At 53.0% G+C, this 17546-nt stretch overlaps 1 protein-coding gene across 1 annotated transcript in view; it reads left to right on the top strand.

The window, feature by feature from the left end:
• EPHB2 (EPH receptor B2) overlaps positions 1-17546 on the top strand; it is an 86610-nt gene that overhangs the window by 43880 nt on the left and 25184 nt on the right. Inside the window, exons 3-5 of the mRNA XM_089915511.1 lie at positions 380-535; positions 1685-2020; positions 16764-16888. Of these exons, the coding sequence (XP_089771637.1) occupies positions 380-535; positions 1685-2020; positions 16764-16888 (617 nt within the window). The remainder of the gene's footprint in view (positions 1-379; positions 536-1684; positions 2021-16763; positions 16889-17546) is intronic.

Raw genomic sequence — 17546 nt, 5'->3', positions numbered from 1 at the left:
TTAGTAAACAAGACTGGGCCATGAGCACTGCCCTAGACCTCTGCAGAGCCTTCAGACTAAGTCAGGATTGGTCCTAGAAGCTGTAGCACAGCCAACCTGGAGTAGACAAAGGATGATCGCTAGGGGCACCAGCTGAACCCGTAGATAGCTTCAGAGACAAGAAACCAGGTAGCCTAAAACCTTCTGGGCGCAGCTAGGACTGCCATGTTGGGGCCTGGAGACCCCCAAGAGCTTCAGGAGATGGGGTTCCCCATCAGTGACACTGTGTGGCTGCTCTGTGATCCTGTGTGGACATTCCGTGACGCTGCACCGTCCTTCCGAGCCTGTGGCCTGAGTCCTCATATGGTTTCCCCAGTGACTCTCCTTGTCTTCTCTCCAGGTTGCCCATCTGGAACCTTCAAGGCCAACCAAGGGGATGAGGCCTGTACCCACTGTCCCATCAACAGCCGGACCACTTCAGAAGGGGCCACCAACTGCGTCTGCCGCAATGGCTACTACAGAGCAGACCTGGACCCCCTGGACATGCCCTGCACAAGTACGTCCGGGGCCCCAGAAGGGCGACACCTGACCGAGTCCCGAGGCCACCCGCTGAAAAGCTCAGAGCGAGGGTTGGGTGGCTCTCCGGCTATAGTTTCCTAAGTGAGGAGCAGCATCCAGTTACTTGGTGGGAGGGGAAATGGAAAACTGGCTGGAAAGGACCATCCTGGGGTAGTCATGCTGCCAACATGCAGACACCGCAGAGCTGGCATCTGGCTCCTTATCCCCTTCTGCTAAGTCACATGGAGTATGAAGTCAAGGTCTTGATTCACAAAGGGACAGAGAATGAGAAGTTGGCAGAAGAAGAACCAACACAGGTGGTGTCTGTGGTAGAAAAGGCTTCCTAGTGTTCTTTCCTGGCAGCAGCTGCCTGAATCACAAGCCAAGATTCTCCAAGAACAGGGTGACTATGAGGGCAATGTCACAACCCTGTATCAGACGGGAATGGCAGTCAGCTGCAAGTAGCAGAGAGCTGACCCCAGTGGCTTAAACCATAAGGATTTATTCTCTCACATAATAGAAACCCAAAGATAGGCAGCCCTGGGAGTAGTGTGGTAAATCCATGAACTTCCCTGAGACCCAGCACTTTCTTCTGCTCCTCCATCCATAGCATGTGGTTTCTACCCTTCAGGTCACATCATAGTCCAACATTGCTGCTGAAGCTCCAGCCATCACACACATTCTCAGCAGCAGAAAGAAAGGGACAACAGGACATGCTGCAGCTGTCTCTTTTCTTAAAAAAAAAAAAGTCCTAACCAGCAATTTCTGTATATCAGTGGCCAGCACTTAGTCACAAGAGGCTGGGAAATATAGTCTTTAGCTGGAGGTGGTTGCCACCCTGAATAAAATTGGGTTATAAGGAAAAGGGGGAAATAGATATTGAGTGGATATAATCCCCAACACAAAAAGACTATCCCTAGCGAGGAACACCAAGGAGGGTGGAGTCCGGGGAGAAAGGTTTAAGTAGATGTGTGTACCAGGATGCGAGTTATATTCTAGAAGGCTGTCTGTTGGGTGGAGAGGAGAAAGGATTTGGAGGAAACCTTTTGGGAGGCCTAAGCTGGAGCCAGGGCAGTGGGCACAGAGGGATCTCTTGGGGAACGTACCCCCAGAGCCCCCACTGACCGACACCTCTCCCGCTCCCCAGCCATCCCCTCCGCACCCCAGGCTGTGATCTCCAGTGTCAACGAGACCTCACTTGTGCTAGAGTGGAGCCCGCCCCGGGACTCCGGAGGCCGTGAGGATCTTGTCTACAACATCATCTGTAAGAGCTGTGGCTCGGGCCGGGGCGCCTGCACCCGCTGTGGGGACAACGTACAGTACGCACCCCGCCAGCTGGGCCTGACCGAGCCTCGCATTTACATCAGTGACCTGCTGGCCCACACCCAGTACACCTTTGAGATCCAGGCCGTGAATGGCGTCACCGACCAGAGCCCCTTCTCACCGCAGTTCGCCTCTGTGAACATCACCACCAACCAGGCAGGTAAGCACTTCAAATGCAAGCGCCTGGGGCAGCTCCGTGCCATGCTGAGCCAGATGGGTATCCTGCCAGCCCTTGTTAAAGACTCCTTCACATCTGTGGAGTCGTGTCCTCTTTCCCAAGGCTGTCCGTGTGATCCAGCCGCCTGGGAGAGTAAGTGTTGCCTCTCCACTGTAGTGGCATATATAATAATTGCAGGCATTTGTTGAGCATGTGTTATTGAAGGTGAGAGTAAAGCTGCTGTAACAAAAGGGCCCACTGTTCGGTGGCTTAAAGAACACAGAAGTGCATTTCTCTCTCATGTAAGCGTCCAGGGGTGAGCAGTCCAGGTAAGCAGGGTAGCTCTGATCCACTTGGAGATTCAGGGACCCGGGTTCCTTCCGTTTTGTCTCACCAGCCTCCATGCTCCTTGTCTGCTTGGTTGAAGCTGAGTTGCAGTTTTGTCTGCGCTCTAGCCTGCAGGAAGGGGAGAGACGGAAGACCCAGGGCAGCAATATGTTTTAAACAAGGTAGGCAGAAGTGGCGCCCGTCGCTCCTGGGCATGGTCCACTGGAAAAACGTGGTCACGTGACCTCGCCGAGCCACAGAGGAGGTTGGGAGATGTAATCTCTCCCAGCCTAGCTCAAACCTCCATCACAGCAGAAGGTGGGGAGACAGACTTCAGTGGACACCTAGCAGTTTCCACACGTGCTTTCTCTGAACCTTCAGCCCCCTCCAGTCTAACTCCACCAAAACTCCTCTGCCCAGGCTCATCTGTAATAATCCTTTCTGTGACCCCATGTAGCACCCCATCACCTGCCCCTCTTTCCTTTACAACAAAAAAAGTTGCCGAACAATGCCGTCTCACTACCTCCCCCCATCCCCTCTTCACTCCACTGCACTCAGGCTTCCGGCCCTACCTCTCCACCAAAGCCACTATCCTCAGGGTCACCTGGGACCTCCAGATGGCCAGGTCCAGGAGGCGCTTTCCAGCCTCATCCCCACCCAAGGGCCATGTGAGATTTTCAAGAACCTTATGGTTCCTGTGGTTCCTGCAGAAGACTCTGTGGTTGGCATTGTGAGTGTGCCCCCCAGTTACTCACTCAGCAACCTTTGCCAAGCCCCTGCTGTGAAGCGTGGTCTGGACCCCATCTAAGTAGAGCCAAGGGAAGTCAGGCTCCAGGACAGAAAGTGAATGGGCTGCCCAGCTTACCTTTCTGATGCCAGGTGGGGCCCACACAGTAAGCACTCAGGACATCCAGAGATGGAGGTCCAGGAAGGCTTCCTGGAGGGGGCAGGATTTGACCTGCAGTTTGAAAGACTAACAGAATTTTGAAGGGAATGATAGAAATAAGTGGAATTTGAGAAGGAGGAAGGGCATGCATAAGGACACGGAGGGGGATGGGGAGCCAGCTCTGCCTGGTTGAGGAGTGCTTTCACACATGACCTCACTGCCACCCCCCCGGCCTCCTGGAGTAGGAGGAACCTGTGTCCTCATTTCACAGATGACGCTCAGAGAAGTTGAGTCACTAAGCTAGGCAGGGTGCAAGGCAGGACTTGACTAGGTCTAACAGACTCCAGTACTCAGCACAGTCTACGGTGCATCCAAGGAACCATGGACTGTGGGTCTGATGAGCGTGTGTGAGTGTGCATATTTGTGAGAATGTGTGGTGTGTCTTTGGATATGTCCGAGTGACCATGTGTTTGTGATTGCACGTGACTGGCCATGTGGCTTCTCACATATACGTGCATTTGTGAGCATGGGTGTGTCTGAATCTTAGGGGCTTGAGTTTGTATATCTGAAGGTGGCTCAGCCCGTCCGTGTGTTTGTGTGTGGGAAGGAGTGTGGTTTTGTTTGTCAGCGTTCGTGGTGCTGCTGGGCCAAGAGGGTGCGGTTACGAGCGTGTGCTGCAGCACTTGCAGGCCCGTGGGTACATTTAAGCCCCCCTCAGGTTGGGGTTGGGATGGCACTGACTCAAGGAGGGCAATCTGAGAGAACTCTCCAAAGCCAGCAGCTGTTGGCAAACACACCTGGCTGTGAGTCTCTCCAGCTTGACAAAGCTCTAAGGGAGGGAAGCCAGGCTCCCAGTGGGGGTGGAGGCGAGGGAACTCTCTTCACCTGGAAGGAGCTAGAGTTCCCCAGAGCCCCTGGAGTTCTTTCCCTAGCTGTGGAGGCCTCCCCTGCATCCATTTGGGAGCCCTGAGTGTCAAACTGCCTACTTAACCAGCTCAGCTTATTAGCAGCAAAGGCTTCTGGGATGGACCCCTCCTGTCTGGAGCTGGAAGTTCCCAGAGAATAGAGAGATGGGGCAGAGTGGAAGTGAGGTCTCCCAGAGAGGAGGGTGCAGGGGGAGCCCTCAGGATTAAAAGGCAGAAGCAGTGAGGAAGAAGCCCCGGGTTAGGAACAGGGGACCTGAGTTTGAATCCCAGTTTTGTCATTCATTTGCTATGTGACTCTAGTGTATTGGTCAGTTACTGCTGCAATGATGCTGCATAACAAAACCACCCCCAAACCCAGTATTTTACAATAATATTTATTTTCTCACTCACTAGTCTCTGGGTCAGCTAGGGTTTAGCTAATCGGCACCAGGTCCTCTGAAGTGGGCAGAGCTCCAGAATGTGGGCTGGATTCAGTCTGTTCCATATGTCTGCTCATTCTCCTTGGACTAGCAGCCCCCCAGGCTTATTTCTCTTGTGGTGAACGGTGTGAACACAAGTGGCCGAGCCAAGCCAGGCCACATAAACCCATGCCACTGCCTGTGGCACAGTCATCCACAGTGAACGCACCCTGCAGGGCTCTTTGGCAGAGAGTGTGGGTGCGTGATCCTGTTACAACAGAGGCAGAGCTGAGATCACCCATCCAACCTATCACACTTGAGAAAAATCAGTTCCTCCCTCTGGGCCTCAATTTCCCCACCAAATTGTGCATGAGAACTGTATGAGAGCTTTTTCAGAACACAGGTCCCCTGCCCCCACTCCAGACCTGCTGAATCAGAACCCCAGGAATAAGACCTGGGAATCAGCATTTTAAACAAGTGGCTCAAGTGTTTCTTAGCATCAGACAAATTTGGGAAAGTCAGGTCTAAGTGAGTCCAAGCCCCTGTAAGCCCTCAAAGCCCTGAGGCTTTCTGGGTCATAACCACCCTTTCCCCCTCCTCTTTGTTCCAAGCCCCTTAACAAGCCCCCCTCTCTCATAGATGCCCAGAGCCCAGCTGGGGGCTGTGCAGCCACACACACCCTCACCGCGCTATCCCCCTTTGCCAGAGGAGGAAACAGAGGCCCAGAGAAGTGGAGTCATTTAGGCGAAGTCCTGCTACTAAGTGGGCTCAACTAGGATTTAAACCCAGGACCATGAAACTCCAAGTCTACACTGTAGAACAGACAGTTCCTGCCATTGAGATTTATGCCCTGGTTGGGAAGATAAGACATGTACAGAGTTTACATATTAGATGGCATAAATGAGGACCCAAGGAGGGGTCTGGGAGGTGAGGGAGATCACAGGCAGGAGAAATCATTTCCTCCTGGGGAATGGGAGAAGCATGCCATGGAAGACTTCCTGAAGAGGAGGCATTTGAGCTTAGCTCTGAAGAATAGAGAAGCTTCTAATAAGCAGAGATGAATCATGCGGAGAAGAAGGTATCCTAGGAGAGGGAAGTACAAAAGGCAGACTGGAGGGAGAGTTCTCTTTTCTCTTCCTCCAAGGCACCAAGCTTCTCTGCCACAGGGTTTTTGCAAATGCTGTTCCCACTGCTTGGAATGCTTTACCCCTTTCCCCCTTCCTTTTTTTTTTTTTTTTTTTTTTTTGCGGTACGCAGGCCTCTCACTGCTGTGGCCTCTCCCGTTGCGGAGCACAGGCTCCGGACGCGCAGGCTCAGCGGCCATGGCTCGCGGGCCTAGCCGCTCCGCGGCATGTGGGATCCTCCCGGACCGGGGCACGAACCCGCGTCCCCTGCATCGGCAGGCGGACTCTCAACCACTGCGCCACCAGGGAAGCCCTCCCCCTTCCTTTTGACCTAGGTCATCTTCATTGACCTTCCTGACCTGGTCACATGCCCCCAGCACCATGGCCCTCAAGTTCCCGTGGCTGAGATTTTAGCTTCACGTCTTTGATCATTTCATTCCTGTCTCCCCACCATCACCACGGATTGGTTCACAGTGAGTCTCCTTTCCCTCACTGTGGTTCTCCTGGAGCCTAGACAGGGGCACACCACCATGTATGCTTGGTGAGCAGTTGCCGAGGGGTCCAGAGAAGCATGGAGTGAGGTGGGGTGTGGAGAAGTACGATGAGGCTGGAAAACAAGACTGAGGACTTGATTTCCAGACAAATGTATTCAGTCCTCGGTTTTAATCGGACCCTAAAATTCAATATATAAATATCTAGCTCATGGCCTTATAAGGAAAAAGTATTTCTTTTGGGCAAGTGACTGGGCCTTGTTCGCTCTCCCTTGGCATTCACCAGGGCCAGAGCTGTCGTCTGACTTCATAAAGCCGTCACGCTGCCTTCGAACTATACTCCGCCACTCCAGAATGCGTTTCCGTCCGTGTTCACGAGTCCTCTCAGGGCCCCCCAGAGACAGGAGGCCAGGCTGGGCTGCTAAGGAAACAGGATTGGGAGAGGTCAAGCACATGCCCGGGCTCACTCAGCTGGGAAGGGGCAGACGCAGGGTTCAGTCTGGCTGTGCAGAGTCCACGGTCCCCGACACAAACAAACAAGACAACATAGAGATGGACGGGAGGGGGAGGGCGAGCCTCGGCAGCATCAGAGGATCAGAGGAGAGCCTCTCTGAGGAGGTGGTATGTGAGCTGAGATCCGAATGACAAGGCGGAGGCAGCCATGCAGACCTAGGTGCAGGCAGCATTTCAGCAACGTGGGGCTTGTGCTAGGGGCTGGCCCCAGTACTCCGGGCCTCCCTCCAGGACTGCAGCGGACACACTCTCACCCCAAGCAAGCCCTGAAGAGCTGCACCTCTGCCTGGTCCCAGGGGTGGAGGGAAGGGTCTGGGCTTTGGAATCAGGCAAAGAAACCTGGCTTTGAATCAAGCCTAGCTGCTCACCGGCACTTAGCCCCAGACAAGTCACTTAGCCTGCGTCCGATCGCATCCTCCTTATGGGCATTACCACCCCCTCTTTGCGGGATGCTGTGAGGCTTTGAGCTCATGTTCTCAAGGTACCTCACAGGCTGCCTGGGATGGCAGGCACTCAAAAAGCAGAGATCGTCCTGTATTCACTCGGATCATACAATAGCACACATTTGGCAAGTGGTTTACTATTTTTGCCAGATACCAAGTCCTGAATGATGAACCTCCCCAACCTCAGTGGGTTCTGTTATTCTCCTATCTTACAGGTAAGGAAAGCAAGGTGTTAAGAGTTAAATGACTTGCCCACCAGGTAAGTCACTGGCAGAGCCTGAATAATTACATCACTGCATACCCAGGGCCCAGTGTTGGCTGGATCCAAGCCTTCTGCACAGGCAGGGCAAGCTGTGTACCTAGACCTGCCACACCACAGCCTGGCTGAGCAAATGACTGACCAGTTAGGAAGATCCCCCGTCATCCTGTCCTAGGGGGTCCTGTGGGGAAAAAAAGTCATCAGTGCTGAACTTGACAAACTCCGCCCTCATTCAGCACGCCCCTTTCCAAGCTATGTGATCAGGCTGTCTAGGGAACCTTACTTCTCTGAGCCTTAGAGCCCTCACCTTCAAAATGGGCATGTTTCCATCATCCCAGCTTTGCAAGATGGTTGCCAAGTTAGTAATAATGTGGACAAAGCACCGGGCACAATAGACGGCTGCTAGACTTAAAAATGAAATCAGAAGATATGTTAGTTTCCTATTGCTAGTACAACAAAATGCCACAAACTTAGCAACTTACAATGACACGCAGTTCTCATCTTACAGTTCCGTGGGTCGCAAGTCTAGTCTGGATCTCATCAGGCTAAAATCAAGTGTCAGCAGGGCTGTGTTCCCTGCTGGTGGCTCTAAGGGATGACCTGTTTCCTCGCTCACTGGGGTGTTTGCAGAATTCAACTCCATGTGTTTTTAGGATTGAGGTCTCCGATTCCTTGCCAGCTGTCAGCTGGGAGGTCCCCTAGCTCCCAGGGGCGTCTCTCCGGTCCTTGCACGAGGCCCCCCTGCATCTCAGAAGCAACAACAGGGCGTCGAGTCCCCCTCCCGCTCCCGCTCTCTCGTCTGACTCTCATCTGGGAAAGATTCTCCTCTTTTAAGATCTCAAGTGATTGGAGTGGATCTACCTGGATAATCCGGGATAATCTCCCATCTCAAGGGCCATAACCTTAATCAGATCTGCAAAGTCTCTTTTGCCATGTAAGATAACGTATTCACAGATTCCAGGATTAGGTCGTGACATCTTTGGGGGCCGTTATTCTGCCTATCACATGCACGCGTAAGTCAGAGTACATCAGCATTCATCCAGTGCAAACACCTCCTTTTATAGAGAGCAAAACTGAGGCCCAGAGAGGTGCCTAAGTGGCTGCCCAAGATCCTACAGCAGGCCCTTGGCGGAGCTGGTCTCTAACACCCTCTCCAGGTGTCAGAGTCTCTGTCTGTGACACCACTCCACATGGCTTTCTCATGGAAAATTTTTCGACTTTCCAAAGCCCTTTCTGCCAGCCATGTTCTCCTCTGATCCTTTTGCCCTCCTGTGGAGCGGGCACACAGTGGCTGGTCTCTAGAACTGGCATGATCATGTACTCACCTACTTCTCTCCGTGGGGGTGGAGAGGATCAGAGAGAGATAGGACAAGAGGGCCCCCAGTGAGGCCCATGCCTGGGGAAAGGAAGAGAGAGGGGGAGGGCGCGTCCCTCCCTGGGCTGAGGGCTCTAAATGCGTCGTCCTCTTTCATCCTCCCAAGCGTTCTGCAGGGAAGGCACTGCCCGCCTAGACTATCATCTAAGATTGGTTCAGCTTGCCTGTAACAGGAAGAAAAATAACAGATAGCCGCTGCCACAGTAATGCTGTTTAACAATCAACCGCAAAAGCAATGGCGTAAAAGCAAGAAGCACTTATCTAGCTCGTGAGTCTCCTGGTTGGATGGGTCTTGGCGGGGAGCATTCATATGTTTGCGCTCCAGCTACTCTGGGTTGCTCAGCAGCTCTTCTCTTTGGATTTTGTCAGGGATCTATTGCATGTTTGGGGCTGAGTGCGGTGGGCTGGTCAGGAATGGCCCTGGTGGGGACAACTGGGGCAACAGCTCCGCTCCATGTATCTCATCCTCCAGCAGGTCGGCCTGGGCGTGTTCTCGTGGCCATGGCGGGGCACCTAGACGGCTGGCAGATACATGCGAGGGCTTTTCCAAGCCTCTGCTTATATCGTACTTGCTTATATTCTATTGGCCGGAGCACGTCACACGGCCAAGCCCAGAGCCAGGGTCAGAGGCTGATTATACAAATTACAGGGCAAAGGGTATAGAGACAGAGAGGCGAGTAATACAACCAGCCTACCATAGTCGCTTAGACCAAATGGAGATTTCTTTTTCTTACGTGTAAAGGATGTCAGAAGACAGGAATTAGGGCAACTCCATGGACTCAGTAGGGATCCATGCCCTGAGGGGGAACGAGGCACACAGAGGGAAGGCTACTTCCCCAGGTCTCAGCTGGTGAAGAGATTGGAAGCTCCCCGAGGGCTCGCTGGGGGCAGCAGGGCCCCTGACCACCTGCTCCCGCCTCCGAGCAGGCCCTGCCTGGCCAGCCTCCCCTAACCTCTGGACCACAAGCCTCTTTTGTGCTTGCTCCCTGGGGCTCCATCTCCTGGCAGGGGTCACGGGATGCCACTGATCCCATCCCCCTGCCAGTGTGCCCCGGCTGGTAATTGAAAATACCAGAATTCCCTAAAGACCAACTTACAGGGAAACCCGACACCTCAGGGTGGGCGGTGGGCAGCAGGAGGGATGGGAGAACATCCAGCTGTTCCCTTTTCTCTGCCGTTAATCCCCCTGGATTCCAGGAGAAAGGCCAGCCCTGCTTGGCCCTCACTGGCCCGCCTTGATCATCTTCCCAGCAAATGCCTCCTCCTTGCCACACCCAGGGTTACGGGGCTTATGGGATCAGAGCCTGGGTTAGCTGCCTGTAACCCAAGCCTGCCAGCTAAGCCCGCCGAGCCCAGACCCCCATGGCTGTGGGGGACCTGCCTCCACCAACAGCTGAGCGCCCAGAGCCAGGGCAGCCGGGTGGGTGGTGGGTGAGGGGAGTCAGCCAGAGCCGGACCGAGTTAGCTTTGCAGCAGCCCTCTGAGGTCCACTGGTTTCAAGACCTCTGTGGTCAGCCTGCATCGGCCGCAGACAATGGAGGAGAGAGGAGATGCTGGACTTTGGTGGGCCTGGGTTCAAATCCCAGCTCCACTGCTTGGTAACTTTGGGCAAGTTACCTCATACTTCAGTGCCTCCGTTTCCTCACCTATAAAATGAGTATAACCGTAATACCAGCCTCTCAGGGTTGCTGTGAATGTTAAATGAGTTAATTGACGTAAAGCATTTGGAAAAGTGCCTGGTGTAGAGCGAACAAGGAATTGTTAGGTGTTAGCTGTGGGGCCTTCTCTTTTTTATTTTTTAAGGCATCATGGGGCATCCAGAGGTTGTCCAGATGACAAGCTTGCGTTTTAGTTAAGGAACAGGTTGCCACCCCTACCGCAGTCCTTCTGTGGCTCCCCAGTGCCTTTGCGACAAAGCAGCTCCTCGGCCTGGAGGTCTGGCCCCCACCTGCCTTGGCAGCCCCATCCCTGTGCCTCTCCTGAAACTACTTGTACCACTGTGTCAAGACTCTGAGTTCGTGGGCCCCGGAGGAATACTCTAGCCTGGGCAGATGAGAGGGGCAGTCTCGGGCAGAAGCTGGGCTGGGAGAAGCAGCATGGTGGGTAGAAAATATACTAGACCAGGACTCAGCTGATCTAGGCTCTAGTCCCAGGCCCACCTCTACCTGCTCTGTGACCTTGGACAAGTTACTTCCCTTCTCTGGCCCTGAATCCACTACTCCTCAAAATAGGGGCCACAGGCCAGCAGCATCAGTATCACCTGGGAGATTGTTAGAACTACAACTTCTCAGACCCCATCCCAGACCAGCTGAACCAGAATCTCTGGGGGCGGGAGGAGGGGCCCAGTAATACGAATTTTAACAAGGTCTCCCGGTTATCTCCTTACTTCCACTCAAGTCGGAAAAGTCCAGTAATCTCTAGGGACACATGCTACCACTTTCACCTCCATTATTGGGAGGTGAAATTGCAGGGAGAGATGTGGAAGGAGCAGCTTCACCCCTGCTTGGGAAAGGATCACCTTGGCCGAGTTCCAAAACGGAGGCTTGGGTCCAGGAGCTCCACACCAAGTCCAAGTCTCATGGTTTCTCCACTGCCTAGTATGGTGCCCAGCCTGGAGCAGGCACTCATTGGGCTGAAACAAATATGCCTTCTCCATTAGACTGTGCCCCCTGGAAGGCAGAGACCCTGCAAGGTTCCTCTCTTGAGCCCCAGCACCCAGCATCGTGCCAACATCACAGTGACTCTGAATTGAAATATTTTTCCAGCTTTCTTGAGATATTATTGACATAGATCATATGCAAGTTTAAGGAGTACACTGTGATGTTTTGATACACATGTATATTGCAAAATGATTGCCTTAGTAAGGTTAGTTAACACCTCCATCCCTTCACATAATTACCTGCGTGTGTGTGTGTGTGTGTGTGTGTGTGTGTTGATAATATTTAAGATCTACTCTCTTAACTTTCCAGTATATAATACAGTATTGTTAATTATAGTCACCCTGCTGTAAATAGGTCCCCAGAACTTATTCACCTTATAGCTGGGAGTTTTTACCCTTTGACCAACATCTTATTTCCTCCAACCCCCAGCCCTGGGTAGCATTCTACTCTATTGAAATATTCTTAATAATATCTCCCTCCTGATGGTGCTGGGCATCACACTTAAACCTTTGCCTGCATTTCTCCTTTCATCCTCACAGCGTCCTTGCCAGGTAAGGGTCCCCATTGGACAGGTATAGAAACTGAGGCTCAGAGAGGTTAAGAGAACTTGGTCAAGGTCACAGTATTGGGGAGTGGAGGAGTAAGGAGTTGCATGCAGGTCTCTCTGACTCCACCTCTGGGCTCCCAGCCACTAACCTAGACTGCCCTTCTGGGGGCTGGATTGGAATTTCCTTAGCTAAGCATTCTACAGTTCTCAGCAGGAAGCACTAGGTAAATGCGCGTAGTAGCGGCTTAATGAGAATACTCCTCACCTATCCCTACGGGCTCAGTGCATGTCTGATGCTCCACAGACATGCGGTGGCAGCACACGCCCCCCACGACATACATACCCCTCCCACCTTAGTGAGAGATCCCAGCATTCCAAGGAGCCCTGAAGATGACCTCATCCAGCCCCTCACACCAGAATTATCCTCAGACCCTTGGAGGCAGGGTCAGGGCATATCCCTCCTCGAATCCCTAGTGGCTGAGTTTAAAGCATCCTCACTGATTTTCCAGTGCATGTGAATGCGTGCACATGAGCGCACGCGCACACACACACATACACACACACCCTGAATGGTCACACTGCCCTGTGTTTTGTCTGAGAGGGGCTGAGAAGCTTAGGGGAGGCCTGGGGGCGGGGTGCTTCCTGGGCCAGCAGGAAGGGTAAGCCCCCAGCCAGGATCCCCCAGATTAGCCCAGATCTGGGAAACTCCAAAAGGGACTAATTTTGTTGTTTTCAACGGGGAGCTGACTACGACAGGCTGGAGAGAGGGACAGACAGCCCGGGCCTCACAGAGGAGCCAGGGCTGCCAGAAGTCCAGGAGAACAAGCTCTACACAATGGTGGCGCCAGAGGGAGGGGTGGGGCTGGGACTGGAGACAGGGTCAAGGAGGGAGGGGACAGAGAGTAGGACCAGCTCTGAGGGACAACAGGGAAAAGAGCTGGGGCAGGATAGTTCAGCTTCAGGCATAGCTCAGCTCCTCACTAGCTGTGTGACCTTGGGGAAGTCACCACACCTCTCTGAGCCTCAGTTTCCTCTTCTGCAAATTGCAGCTATTTACCCCCATCCCACACTGTTGTTGAGAGGATCAAACAAAATGATGCAGGTCAGCTGCTCAGTGCACAGTGGCCAGTGCCTAGTGATACCCGTGAACACTCACAGCACTGACCACGTGCCAGGCACCACACTGAGCACCTGAAATGCTTTCATTCATCTGTCCTCACAACAGCCCCCAAGGCACGTTACCATTAGGCTCACTTTACAGATGAGGAAACCAAGACACCGAGAGCTCTGACCACTCCTCCACAGGGATCTAGCAATTTCCTCATTAATTTCCGGTGAGCGTTTACTTGGAACTGGGCTGACCGCATGGTAACCAGGGCTGCGCTGGTAAAGAGCCTGAGCCACCAGGTTCAAGGGCTAGCCCTCCACTGCCTTGCCGCATGAGCCTTGAGCAGGTCACTGAACAGCTCCAAGCCTCAGTGTCTCCATCTATAAACTGGGGATGTTAATAGCCCTCAGCTCATAGGGCAGTTGTGAGAATTCTGTGTTACACCTGTGTTAATAGGTGTTGAGTACCTGGAACAGGGCTTGGCACAGAATAAGAGCTCAGTAAGTGTTAGGTCAGTGGCTTTTTCCTTGTTATTATTATACACATACACACAACCCTGAAAGCTCTTCAAGTGACTTCATGAAGCATGAGAATATGTTGCTTTGTCCAGCCACTTACTATCTGTGTAGCTTCAGGCAAGTCCCTTTACTGTGATTCTCAGTTTCCCTATCTGCAAAATGGGCTGAAGGAGGTCTGCTTCACAGGTTGTTGCGAGGATTAAATGGGTGCATGTGTATTGAGGACATAGCCCAGTGTTAGTAGGTGCTCAATAGGCAGTGGTTGGTGGGGCCCCTCCTTTGGATTGGGCCTTCTTGATACCGTGGCAGGGAACAAGGAAGACAGAATCTCCTTGTTTGACTAAGGAGGAAACTGCTGGGAGCCGGGTCCCTGATCTTCCCAGGAGGCCCACTGCCCCTGGCAGGGCAAGGAGCCAAACTGAGGGACAGGCAGCCCTCCCTTGGGGGGGCGGTGGGGGGGGCGTGGCAGAAAGAACAGAGGCTCTTCAGGGACACCCAGGCCAGGGTCCAAGTCCTTCTTCTGGGTGCTGCCATCCCATCTGGGGTGTCTTGGGCCAATTTTCCACAGCTCCTTGGGGTGCTGGAGGGAAGCCTAGACCCTTTTGGCCCACGCTGGCCCCTGGGCTGATCCAACTCCAGGACAAGGGCTAACCAGGAGGGACAGGCAGGGAACATTTGAGCTGCAAGATCACAGGGATCTTCCAGCTGTGCCCATGGTGCAGAGGAGGAACCAGGTCCAGAGAGGGGGGTCACTTGCCCAAGGTTGCCTGGGCAATTAGTAGCAGGACAGAGAGCAGGGCCTGGGTCTTCTGACCAATAGACAACTCCCTCCACGCTGGGGACAAAGGAACAGAGACAGAGCAGGAGACAGATGAGGATCTCTAAGCACTAACCCTCCAGGATCCCCTACCGGTCCCTGATCCACGCTCATGTCAGTGTGGTCAGAGCCCCTAGAAAGCAGGATTTGGGTGGGAGGAGAAGGGTCAGCCTCAGCCTCCTTCAGGAATCACCGTGATGGTCAAGACAGGGCATCCGCTTGTCACGGACCTGCCCAGGAGCCAGGAGAGACTGCAGGAGGTGCCCCTCTCACCCTGGTGAGTCCTCAGCCCCTCCTGGGACCATGAAAACCTCAGGCCCAGAGAGGCAAGGGGGCTCTGCTCCAGTCACACAGTAGGGAAGGACCGGGTCAGGACTCATGGACAAACCCTTCTCTGGACAGTGGCAGACCTGGGTTCCAATGCCAGCTCCCCCACTGACAGGCTGTGTCATCTCAGGAAGCCCTGTGCTGCTCTGAGCTTCGGAGTCTGCACCTGTCGGTGGGGCTAATACTGCCCCCTCACTGACAGTCAGCTCAGGACACACACGTGTGAAGGGCCCAGGGCCATGGCCAGTACGTTGTAGGTGCTTTGTGCAGGTCTGTTTCATTTGAGAAGAAGGCAAAAAGCACAGGCATGGGTGCTCTGTGAAAGAAGGAATCAAGGAAGGGGCAGCAAGCTTGAACTCACTGCGACCTTGGGCAGCTCACAACCCCCTCTGGACCTCAGTTTCCACACCTGTAAAATGAGGGGATGGGATTAAATTATTTCTAAGGGTCCTTCTAGCACTAAACACAACCTCCCCTGACATTTTTTTTTTTTTTTTTAATTTTTGGCTGTGTTGGGTCTTCGCTGCCGCGCGCGGGCTTTCTCTAGTTGTGGTGAGCGGGCGCTACTCTTCGACGCGGTGTGCAGGCTTCTCATTGCAGTGGCTTCTCTTGTCGCACAGCACGAGCTCTAGGCACACGGGCTTCAGTAGTTGTGGCGCGCAGGCTTCAGTAGTTGTGGCATGCGGGCTCAGTAGCTGTGGCTCACAGGCTCTAGAGCGCAGGCTCGGTAGTTGTGGCGCATGGGCTTAGTTGCTCCTCAGCACGTGGGATCTTCCCAGACCAGGGCTTGAACCCGTGTCCCTTACATTGGCAGGTGGATTCTTAACCACTGCACCACCAGGGAAGTCCCTCCTCTGACATCTTGTCTCCTACATCTAACCACCCTCCACGAGGGCACTAGCAACGCTGCTGGGAGGGATGGGTGAAATTCCGTAACATGCAATTAACCATTTTAACGTGTACAGTTCCATGGCATTTAGTACATTCACAGTGTTGGGCAATTACCACCTCTATCCAGTGCCAAATCATTTTCATCACCCCAAGGAAAACCCCGTGCCCAGCATTCCCCATGCTCCCTCCTCCAGCCCCTGGCAACCACCAATCTGCTTACTGTCTCTATCACCTTACCTATTCTGAATATTTCATATAAATGGGACCAGACAATATGTGACCATACAGTTTGCATCTGCCTTTCACTTAACATGTATCTGAGCTTTATCCTCATTGTAGTGTACTTCATTAGTACTTCATTCTCTTTTATACCTAAATAATATTCTGTTATATATGTATACCACAATTTGTTTATCCATTCATCTGTTGATAGACATTTGGGTTGTTCCCACCTTTTAGCTGTTGTGAATAGTACTGCTATAAATATTCATACACAGATATTTGCTTGAGTACCTGTTTTCAGTTCTTTGGGGTATATGATTAGGGGTGGAATGGCTGGATCATATGGTAATTCTATGTTTAACTTTTTAAGGAACCACCAAACTGTCTTCCATGGTGGCTATGGATTTATTTTTATATATTTATTTTTCGCAGTCCTTTTTATTCACTGCAGTATCCCTGCACATAGGAGGCACTCAGTGCACATTTGTTGAAGAAATGAATGAATCTCCCACCGTCTCTGCTTCCCTGTCCCAGAGCCCCGTCACCATGTCTAGGGTCTGTATGTCCCCTGCTTCAGTAGACTGTAACCTCCAAGAGAGAATGAATTAACATTTCGTCCAACCCACTTGGGGCCGGACCAGAGAAGGGGCCCAATGCATCTGTCTTGACTTGATGTGGCTGAGCTTCCCCAGGGATGGCTGGAGCTGTCGGTGTCTGTAATCTGAAGGTGCCCCATGACAGCAGCACCTGTGGCCCTGCACCCTGTCGGCTCCCCAGGCTGGCTGTGTGGCCTAAGCCAGACGCCTTCCCCTCTGTGGTCCCACAGCTCTCTGTCTGGGCACCTTTGAGGCTGGGCCAGAAACTGCACCCTCTCATGCCCACCCCTGACCCCTGACCTCTGACCTCTCTTCCAGCTCCATCGGCCGTGTCCATCATGCACCAGGTGAGCCGCACCGTGGACAGCATTACCCTGTCGTGGTCCCAGCCCGACCAGCCCAATGGCGTCATCCTGGATTACGAGCTGCAGTACTATGAGAAGGTACCTGTGCTCCTGGGCGCTCTCCCCACTCCCACCTCCCGCAGGGCCCCCTTCCAGGCTGGGTTCTGGGGTTCTGCCATCCCGCAAGACTAGGCAGTCTGGTGAAGCAGAAAGAGCACTGGCCTCAGCTCCACTCCTGCCCAGCTGTGAGACCTCAGGCAGTTGCCTTGACCTCTCTGAGTCCTGCTTTTCTGGTCTAGGGGGTCAGGCCACAATCTCAGTGAAATGTAGCGGTCACAGCCCTTTCCCCACCAAGACCCCTTTCATCTTGACTTTGATGGGCCTGATGTTCTGAAAAAACTGGTTTTCCCAAAAGCTGCATTTCTTAAGTAATAATTAGTCATTTACCCATTCTGAAGCAGAGATTTGAAACTGCTCAAGAGAGCTTCTGACGGGGTGAGAGGGTGAAGCTTCCTCCCCATGTTGCTCTGATTCCAGCTAAAACACTTGGTTTTGTTTGCCTGAGTGCCCTTTGTGTGTATGGGGAGAGAGTGATTTCTCTTTGAGCTTTTAAATCAGACCTTTATTACTCCCTCAGGGACCTAGGGTTGGAAGCCACTGGTGTAGAAGAAGGAGCATTGGACGAGGAATGAGAAGCTGTAGGTTCAAATCCCAGCTCCATCCATAACCAGCTGTGTGACCTTGGGCGGGCATCTTT

Source organism: Delphinapterus leucas, chromosome 1 (assembly GCF_059928025.1).
Source record: "Delphinapterus leucas isolate spDelLeu-1000000601 "Yukka" chromosome 1, BTC_Dleu_Yukka2, whole genome shotgun sequence".
NCBI classification, from domain to species: domain Eukaryota; kingdom Metazoa; phylum Chordata; class Mammalia; order Artiodactyla; family Monodontidae; genus Delphinapterus; species Delphinapterus leucas.
The sequence above is the reverse complement of the archived record's forward strand: the minus strand, read 5'-3'. Positions and strand labels throughout refer to the sequence as shown.